This window comes from Hippocampus guttulatus, chromosome 2 (assembly GCF_054856545.1).
Source record: "Hippocampus guttulatus isolate MCC_2025c chromosome 2, RoL_Hgut_1.0, whole genome shotgun sequence".
NCBI classification, from domain to species: domain Eukaryota; kingdom Metazoa; phylum Chordata; class Actinopteri; order Syngnathiformes; family Syngnathidae; genus Hippocampus; species Hippocampus guttulatus.
This window is the reverse complement of record NC_141262.1, coordinates 36,283,190-36,292,867: the sequence shown is the minus strand read 5'-3', so window position 1 is coordinate 36,292,867 and position 9,678 is coordinate 36,283,190. Positions and strand designations below refer to the sequence as shown.

At 47.0% G+C, this 9,678-nt stretch overlaps 2 protein-coding genes across 2 annotated transcripts; one reads left to right on the top strand and one right to left on the bottom strand.

The window, feature by feature from the left end:
* Positions 1 to 747: 747 nt before the first annotated feature.
* On the bottom strand, positions 748 to 1,765 carry pin4 (protein (peptidylprolyl cis/trans isomerase) NIMA-interacting, 4 (parvulin)). Its single transcript, XM_086106080.1, has 4 exons — positions 1,630 to 1,765; positions 1,383 to 1,450; positions 1,179 to 1,298; positions 748 to 1,011 (listed from the first exon to the last, which is right to left on the bottom strand). Exons 1-4 carry the CDS (start codon positions 1,727 to 1,729, stop codon positions 853 to 855), a joined length of 447 nt encoding a protein of 148 aa, XP_085962206.1. The 5' UTR covers positions 1,730 to 1,765; the 3' UTR covers positions 748 to 852.
* A 1,197-nt stretch (positions 1,766 to 2,962) lies between these two features.
* Positions 2,963 to 9,028, top strand: nek12 (NIMA-related kinase 12). Its single transcript, XM_086106079.1, has 2 exons — positions 2,963 to 3,947; positions 7,981 to 9,028. The coding sequence occupies exons 1-2, from the start codon at positions 2,963 to 2,965 to the stop codon at positions 8,184 to 8,186; spliced, it is 1,191 nt and encodes a 396-aa protein (XP_085962205.1). The 3' UTR covers positions 8,187 to 9,028.
* The last annotated feature ends 650 nt before the right edge of the window (positions 9,029 to 9,678 follow it).

The following is a 9,678-nucleotide window of genomic DNA, read 5'->3' as shown; positions in this document are numbered from 1 at the left end:
TCAATCATAAAGTAGCATTTTTGGGGGGGTTCAACAAACCTGATTATATAAATACTCGGTGGGCTGGACTGAAGATTTTGTTTTAATTAGGACTGCAAAATATATTGAAAAATAACATCATCATGGTAACGGAAAATGTGATTTATGCATAATCACAAAGAAGTGGGATAAATGAGGGTTGGATTGTACAGTATGCTTTTATCCTACTTTGAAATAATGAAATGTTTTTTGTTGTTTTTTTAAGATACAGACAGGTTAACATACTACAATAACATCTTTTATGTGACATCTAGGCTCTGGGCTGCCCGCTTTCGTGCTCCCTCTCTCTTTCTATACAGTATACATATAAACCTAAACATTAACACAATCAGACAATAAGCGCTTTGTTACAGCTGCCGCTGTTGTGAAAGCGCTCTATAAATCAGCATGTATTGTATTGCATTGTATCGTATTTAGCACCATCATTGTTAAGGCAAAACCTATAGTTTTATTTTTGGGTGAGATACAATAAGGACATTTCTAGAGCTCTGCCATGTGGTTCATTTTACATAATAGCCGGTGGATCCGTTAACACGCATACTCAGTAATTGCTTATTGTGTACAACATTCCAACTTTGATATTGTCCTTCAAAGGCAGTCCCGTACCTTCAATGGACTCGACTAACTATTCATTCATTAGTTTGAGTTGTGTGAATTTAAATGGTTAACCAAATAACATGGCCGTGTACAAGTAATATGACAAAGTAATCGTTTCGTTTTTTTTAATCTTTCTTCTTTGCAGACATTGCATCAAGGGACTAACTGGAATAATAATATTTACAATCGAGCAAAATGTAAAATTGTGGTGCCCCATTACTTTTTCCCCTCCACCATAATGATGTGGTAACCAAATTTGGTCTTGACAGGAGGGTCTGTGTAAACAGGCTTATCCATAGAAGAGATGGCCAAGTTAAAAGCGGCCTCTTGGAAAGGTCCAACCATGGATCCTCGGCTCATCCAACCCAGATCACCCTGTCCAAAACATTGAACATTAGCCAAAATATTTTCTTGACAAATTCAGTGTTTAGTTCCCTTTCCTTTCCAAAACAATTGTACAATGACTGCAATCAAAAGAACACAAGTGAAATTCGGTTTTGCAGTTAATGCTAAGGAATCACTTGACTAAAAGTTGTTCTTACTCCTTGTCTCGCTTTGTCTTCACTGTATTGTGATGCAACTTCGCTGAAACGAACTCCCGCTTTCAATTTCTCCATCGCCTCCATGCATTTCCCATGTTTTTCGCAGAGGATGTGGCGAACCTGGGCGAAATGTGCACGCGAGTACTTTGGCTTCGGCTAACCAAGTAGATAGACAGAAAGGAACGAGTAAAAGATCTATCAAACCTTGACAGCAGTGCCTCCTTTTGGTGCCTTCTCCTTCTTCTCGGTCTCCGCACTTCCCGATGCACCTCCTGACCACAATGTTGAGAAACGAGGAACTGTCAAGCAGCCTATGTACTATACGTATAGCACAGTAGATGCATGAAATAAAACCACAGTAGCAAGTTTACGCCACAATACGAGTCCCGATTTGAGACAATGTGAACATTTTCAAGCAAAAACAAAAATGCACAATTAATTGAGTACGAACCTTTGGCACCCTTGCCACCTTTACCCTTTGGTGGCATTTCAAGTGACTGTTTCGTGAAATTCAAACAAGGGAGGACGATGTAAACAGCACTTTCGCGCATGCCATCACGTTTGTTAGGTTGCCCATGCGCAGTAGACGCGTGTGCTGTCTTCTTCTACGGCGACATATTGCTACATTGTAGCCAGCTTGTGTTTATTCCGCCATCTGGTGTACAGCAAAGTGTTGTTGAGTCGTTGACAAGACACGAAGTGGTTTCTCAACCTTTTTTTGCCACTTTCTAATCCTCCTGATTGGATTTACAATTTACAAAAACATGATAATTGCGTTAATATTTTCTACTCCACAATTTGACGATATGATATTTTACCCTCTTCATTTTTCGACACCCTCGTTCTTCAACATTTCTCAATTGATTCTGACCAGTCCAATTTACCAACCATGCTATTTTACCAACATATTCCGAACATTAACATCAGGCGGGCTACTGGGTTTTTCCATTCCAACAATGGCAGTCCCCCCCCCCCCACGCCCCCCCAAAAAAATCATCATTCGTTCCCATTTGAAATTGAAAAATGCCAGCTCGTCCAATTCACATTGGGAACAATTTTCAACATTCCCACAATTCCCAAACATATTGCATATTTTTCACCAATATAATTCCACATCATGGCAGATTGTTCGATATCGTTTCACATCATGCCACATATTTTCATAAAATTATCAATCAGTTAATAGCATTCCATACCGCTCTTCTACATATTGCACTTTTTTCAACAATACCATTCCACATAATTAATTATCCATCCATCCATTTTCATTTTCCATCTTGTTCCACATAATTATATTTAATTCAATATCATTCCACATGATTTCATATTTATTCATTCAACTTTCCAGCATTTTCTAGCTTTTTTTTAAAATAGTTTATCCACATTGTTCTTATACTTGCTCAACTAAATCGGCAATGGCCGTAACTATCAGTTATAACTTTACAGCCATTGCATTGTGAGCAGCGTGTCACAAAAATACATTGACCATACTGGAAAGTTGCGGACCCAGGGAAAACTTTAAATGAATTATGGAGTCACATCTAGATAAGGTTTAATATTTTTAACACATAACAAATATAATGAATAGTTGAGCCAAAAGCACACTCACGGATTCACTTTTGGAGAAAGGTACAAAAGTAGGACTCCTTAAACATTTCTGAGCGCAACACAAAAGGCCCTCCTCTCGGTTTTCAAAGCGTCCGGTCCCTATAGCAACGACAACACAAAAGACCTCGCTAGCAGTCTCGTATCGAGCAGGCAGCCTCCCGGCTCTGCTCGAGACGATGGACAAGTACGAGAAGGTGATGCGTTTGGGCAGAGGAGCATCGGGAGAGGTTTTCCTGATGAGACACGTTGAGTCAGAGGCACTGCATGCGGTGAAGAGGATCAAACTGGAGAGCGCACGGACACAGGGGGCTGTTCTTCAAGAGGCGGAGATCATTAAAAAGCTGAAGCAGCCTCACATCGTGCACTGCAGCGAGGCTTTTGTGAGCCCCGATGGCGGCTTTATTTCTATTGTGATGGACTACTGCGACGGAGGCACGTTAGATGACAGAGTCCGAGAGAGGAAACCCAACGACTTCTTCACGGAGAGTACGGTCATGGGCTGGTTTGCGCAGGTCGCTCTGGCCGTGAGTTACATACATGAAGTGAAAATACTTCACGGGGACATCAAAACCTCAAATGTGTTGCTCACAAAACAAGGCGTGGTGAAGTTGGCTGACTTTGGGGTATCCAGAGTGATGACCAACACGGCTGACATGGCCTCCACGTGTGTGGGAACTCCCCACTACCTGAGCCCAGAACTCTGCCGGGATGCGCCTTACAGCTGCGAGTGCGACATCTGGGCTCTGGGCTGCCTGCTCTATGAGATCTGCGCTCTCACGCCTCCATTTGCAGCCTCCAACCTCCTCGGTCTCTTCTGCAAGATCACCAAAGGAGAGTACGAACCGGTGCCTGAACTTTACTCTCCAAACATCTCTTCTTTAATCCAGAGAATGTTAAACATTCAACCCCGAAACAGGCCGAGCGCTGCCCGTATAGTTGACGGCGCCTTTGTGCAAGATCACTTACGGCGCGTTCGGTGTAACGATACGCCGAATGGCGAGGATGATGCGGAGGAGGGCCGCATCTGCGCCGGTGGCCAGAGTCCCTGCGGCCGCACCTACCCTGATGATTTGGATGAGGATGAGGAGCGAAATTTTTCGTTGGCGGAACAAAGCCAACAATCGTTCTCATCGACAAGGAGACGCTCTGCCGAGTGCCTCGGTAATTCACATCGCAACGCCGAATCGCCGTAGAGCGGCAATAGAGCGCATCACTTTGATTGGCTGTTCGGTGGCGAATCAGCACATGAGATAGATGGAGACAACGAGATAGTAAATCAAAGCAAAGAAAGTGGCATCATCTATGAAAATAAGCTCAGCAAATATTGCTTTTTACTGGGATGTGTTCCTCCTCGACTATGAGTGTGCCGGCCATCGTTCTGGATTTGCGTGAATTTTATTTCGTGAAAGCCTGACAGCGTACGATAACGAATGACGGAGGGCGTACGGCCGCTGCTGGCCACGCCGCACTGAGCTGTTTTGTCACCCCACTGAAGAAATTCTGGCTGCTGCACTGACCCGGCAACTCAAAACCAAAGTAGCTACCGAAGCCTGATTTTTGGCACCCGCTTTCCAGGTCTACAATAGTTGTACCTTTTTCATCATAGCTTTTACTTTGTTTGGACTTTTTTTTTCAGTTAGTTCCAATTACCCCTCCGTGAGTCGTCACCTTACCGTGGTGGAGGGGTTTGTGTGTCCCAATGATCCTAGGAGCTAAGTTGTCTGGGGCTTTATGCCCCTGGCAGGGTCACCCATGGCAAACAGGTTCTAGGTGAGGGGCCAGACAAAGCACGGCTCAAAGACCCCTTATGATGACAAAAATATATGGACCAAGGTTTCCCTTGCCCGGACGCGGGTCACCGGGGCCCCCCTCTGGAGCCAGGCCTGGAGGTGGGGCTCGTTGGCAAGCGCCTGGTGGCCGGGCCTACACCCATGGGGCCCGGCCGGGCACAGCCCGAAGAGGCAACGTGGGTCCCCCTTCCCATGGGCTCACCACCCATGAGAGGGGCCAAAGGGGTCGGGTGCAATGTGAGCTGGGCGGCAGCCAAAGGCGGGGACCCTGGCGGTCCGATCCTCGGCTGCAGAAGCTAGCTCTTGGGACATGGAATGTCACCTCTCTGGCAGGGAAGGAGCCCGAGCTGGTGTGTGAGGCAGAGAATTTCCGACTGGATATAGTCGGACTTGCCTCCACACACAGCCTGGCTTCTGGTACCAGTTCTCTCGAGAGGGGTTGGACTCTCTTCCACTCTGGAGTTGCTCAAGGTGAGAGGCGCAGAGCAGGTGTGGGCATACTCATTGCCCCCCGGCTCAGTGCCTGTACATTGGGGTTCACACCGGTAGACGAGAGGGTTGCCTCCCTCCGCCTTCGGGTGGGTGGACGGGTCCTGACTGTTGTTTGTGCATACGCACCAAACAGCAGCTCAGCATACCCACCCTTTTTGGAGTCCTTTGGAGGGTGTGCTGGAGAGTACCCCTGCTGGGGACTCCCTTGTTCTGCTGGGGGACTTCAATGCTCACGTGGGCAATGACAGTGAGACCTGGAGGGGCGTGATTGGGAGGAACGCCCCCCCCCCCCCCGATCAGAACTCCGACTTCGAAGACCTCCTCAACTCCACCAACACGCCTTCCTTGGAGGAAGCAGAGCCTGGGGACTCTGAGGTGGGCTCTCCTATCTCTGTGGTTGAAGTCACCGATGTGGTTAAAAAGCTCCTCGGTGGCAAGGCCCCGGGGGTGGATGAGATCCGCCCGGAGTTCCTCAAGGCTCTGGATGTTGTGGGGCTGTCCTGGTTGACACGCCTCTGCAACATCGCGTGGTCAACAGGGAGAGTGCCTCTGGATTGGCAGACCGGGGTGGTAGTCCCTCTTTTTAAAAAGGGGGACCGGAGGGTGTGTTCCAACTACAGAGGGATCACACTCCTCAGCCTCCCTGGTAAGGTCTATTCAGGGGTGCTGGAGAGGAGGGTCCGTCAGGAAGTCGAGCCTCAGATTGAGGAGGAGCAGTGTGGTTTTCGTCCCGGCCGTGGAACAGTGGACCAGCTCTACACCCTTAGCAGGGTCCTCGAGGGTATGTGGGAATTCGCCCAACCAGTCTACATGTGTTTTGTGGACTTGGAGAAGGCGTTTGACCGTGTCCCTCGGGGAGTTCTGTGGGGGGTGCTTCGTGGGTATGGGGTACCGAACCCCCCGATACGGGCTGTTCGGTCACTATACCACCGATGTCAGAGTTTGGTTCGCATTGCCGGCAGTAAGTCGGAATCGTTTCCAGTGGGGGTAGGACTCCGCCAAGGCTGCCCTTTGTCGCCGATTCTGTTCATAACCTTTATGGACAGAATTTCTAGGCGCAGCCGAAGCGTTGAGGGGATCCGTTTTGGGGGCCTCAGTATTGCATCCCTGCTTTTTGCAGATGATGCGGTGCTGTTGGCTCCTTCAAACAGGGCTCTCCAACTCTCACTGGAGCGTTTCGCAGCCGAGTGGGAAGCGGTTGGGATGAAGATCAGCACCTCCAAATCTGAAACCATGGTCCTCAGTCGGAAAAGGGTGGAGTGCCCCCTCCAGGTCGGGGAGGAGATCTTGCCCCAAGTGGAGGAGTTCAAGTATCTTGGGGTCTTATTCACGAGTGGGGGCAGGAGGGAGCGGGAGATCGACAGGCGGATCGGTGCAGCGTCTGCTGTGATGCGGACTTTGTATCGGTCTGTCGTGGTGAAGAAGGAGCTGAGCCAAAGGGCGAAGCTCTCAATTTACCGGTCGATCTACGTTCCAACCCTCATCTATGGTCACGAGCTATGGGTCGTGACCGAAAGAACCAGATCCCGGTTACAAGCGGCCGAAATGAGTTTTCTCCGCAGGGTGTCCGGGCTCTCCCTTAGAGATAAGGTGAGAAGCTCGGTCATCCGGGAGGGGCTCAGAGTCGAGCCGCTTCTCCTCCACATCGAGAGGAGCCAGATGAGGTGGCTTGGGCATCTGATTCGGATGCCCCCTGAGCGCCTCCCTGGTGAGGTGTTCCGGGCATGTCCCACCGGGAGGAGACCCCGAGGAAGACCCAGGACACGCTGGAGAGACTATGTCACCCAGCTGGCCTGGGAACGTCTCGGGATCCCCCGGGGAGAGCTGGAAGAAGTAGCTAGGGAGAGGGAAGTCTGGGCTTCCCTGCTAAAGCTGTTGCCCCCGCGACCCGGCCCCGGATAAGCGGTAGATGATGGATGGATGGATGAGTTCCAATTACTTTTTAGAGTTCATTTTCTACACCTGAACGAGGGGGAACGCCTCGGGATCCCCCGGGGAGAGCTGGAAGAAGTAGCTCGGGAGAGGGAAGTCCGGGCTTCCCCGCTAAAGCCGCTGCCCCCGCGACCCGGCCCCGGATAAGCGGTAGAAGATGGATGGATGGATGGATGGATGGATGGAGTTCATTTTTTAAGGCTTCATTTTAGTTGAGTTTTTATTCGTTTTACTATATTGAGCATTTGTCGAATGCAAGGGAAAAAAAAGATCACCGCGTAAGGTAAACTAAATTCAACCTTCCTCCTTCTCCTAGATCAAAGGCAATACAGAATACATTTGTCAGTAAAGTGTGTGAAGTGCATTCAATTCGATAGGCTCGGTTGCCTATTGGTTTTCTGTGACGATTAATTTGCGTGTACTGTACTAAGTGATGGTTTTCAAACCACGTATTTTGGGCAAGGGGATAATTATAGTTTTCATTTTTCATCATGTTTTTGGGGGGCTTTAGACTGCTCAAATAAAAGTTAATCAAGGGAAAGCATCAAAGAAGTTTCTAGGGGGAACTCAAAAGTGTCTCGACAGAAACAAAAAGCTTGACTTCAGGAGTGCTTAGCATACTTGACCGTAACGTAAAAGTGCACAGCTGACATAAATGCGGTGAATGAAATGGAAACGTGTACGAAACCGCCGGTTCCTCAAAACTGCAACGCAATGTCACTCTGACAAGAATGTTCACCTCCGCTTCATACTCAGATAGACTCAGATGCGGTGTGGTTAAAAGAAGGGTTGTCTCAATTTAAATTAGAGCACAAATGCGACAACCTCAGACCTACTTATTTCCCAGATACATTTCGGCATTCCATTTCCATTTTTAAAAAAACATATTATTTTCTTGAAGGACTTTGTCACGAAGCCAGTCCGAAGAAATGTTTGGATCAAAACCTCTTGAGCAAATTCATGTGCATTCTCTCTTCCAGTTTTTTTACAGTGTCGCCAAGACGTTGAGGACCAAGTGGAGTATCCGGATGACTTTGAGGAAGATGAGGACGAGGACGAGTGCGCGGACGTGTCGTGCGGAAATCACATTCCCGCTTTCGACCGCGATGATTCCCCGGATGAGTTTCAGCTCCGCGATGCTGGAGGAATGCTCGTCACACTGAAGGCTTTGAAGGAAAGGGGCTAAAAATGTATTTTTGAACAGACGGCAATGTTTGGGTTCCTGCTCTTCATCGTGAAAAGAGCCTCTTTCCAGAAGCTATGTGGCTGCTTCGTTGCTGTTCTAACACTTGCTGAAGCCAAACACACCCGACCACGAGCGCGGTTGTGTTCAGAGGATCAATGTCGATGTCATTTGGCCATTGACTCGGGTTTTATTAGGACCGGGATTAAATCGGTATGCATGCGTGGCTAAAAAAAAAATTTTTAAAAAATGAACAAATGCAAATATTTATTCTTGTCGTTGTAAGACCACGCGATGAAGAAAGATACGTTTGAGGAGAGACACAAACAAGTTAGAGTCGATGGGTAGTGCTGCAACATTTCCGGAATGTTTTTTGTTTTGGTTTTTTTTGCTACATTTCAATGTGAAATGAACGAAGATGGTGAATTTTATCAAAGGAGAAACTTTCTATGGGAGTTTGGGGAATTCATATGTTGATATATAAGTTGAAAATGTCAATATTTTTTTCTGTCATTAACGGACATCAATGCAAAATGCACGTACGGTACTTGCATAAAATTTGGTCGGTTTAGTCAGGTTTATGTGAAACTATATTTAGTATCCTCAAACCATATTCGCAGTAAATTGCTTATTATGAGACAACCTTCAATCATTTTCAATTCCGGTTTATTCCCTTGTCTTCTCATAAATTCCCGTTGATTCTCAACAATTTCCTCGAATTCCCATGAAAGCTGACACCTCTTTCCACCATTCAATGGCACGAATGCCGCCGTTTCGCTGTATTCATGATGGTGGCGTCTGCCAATTATTTTAATAATTGATCAATCTGTCGATTAATCGATGAATCCGATTTTTAGAGGACACGCTTTTGATTTGCATCGCTTCATTAAAAACATGACATATTTGAAACGGATTATGATTCACTTACTGGCGGGATCCCCAACATCTCAGAAAGGGCGACATATGTTGATCATTGTTTCCCAAAGTAAAAGCAAATGTTTGATTTGGATGTAAGACAAAGATGTCCAGTCCACGTTCACGGAAGACCCCAGAATTTGGGTAGTATGAGAAGCTGAAATTCTGAGCATTTGGACCATTTTAAACCAAAAAAAGGTCCAAACAATCCATCGATGATCATAAATCGTTTTTGATTGATTTGATTATTGATTAGTTGTTGATTAATCAGTTAATCGTTGCACTTCTAGTATTTCATTGGCATGGTGTTAACACGGAACTAGTGTCTTCTACCTCATGGAGGTAATCTGCATTCAACTGTCATAGACAATGTCCTCTTTGCAAAACATCCGAAAGTCAAGAATATGTCAATATGTTGGTGGTTGTAGATCATGGTCTCATTAGCTTCTCATAACTATTACGGATGAAACGTCGCCTCGTGAGAACTGTGACGTCGGTTGATTCGCCGGCACCAAAGCCTACACGGGCCGATACCGATGGAAACCGGTCAAGTTACGCCTCAGAGAAAATTCCTTTTGCC

Bases quoted from the DNA above. Each gene is read 5' to 3' on its own strand.
- pin4 (XM_086106080.1), bottom strand. From the start codon at position 1,729: ATGCGCGAAAGTGCTGTTTACATCGTCCTCCCTTGTTTGAATTTCACG. The intron at 1,299-1,382 runs GTTTGATAGATC...CATTTCGCCCAG, and splicing joins AAGGAGGCACTGCTGTCAAG to GTTCGCCACATCCTCTGCGA. The intron at 1,012-1,178 runs GTAAGAACAACT...TGTTTTGGACAG, and splicing joins AAGACAAAGCGAGACAAGGA to GGTGATCTGGGTTGGATGAG.
- nek12 (XM_086106079.1), top strand. From the start codon at position 2,963: ATGGACAAGTACGAGAAGGTGATGCGTTTGGGCAGAGGAGCATCGGGA. The intron at 3,948-7,980 runs GTAATTCACATC...TCTCTCTTCCAG, and splicing joins ACGCTCTGCCGAGTGCCTCG to TTTTTTTACAGTGTCGCCAA.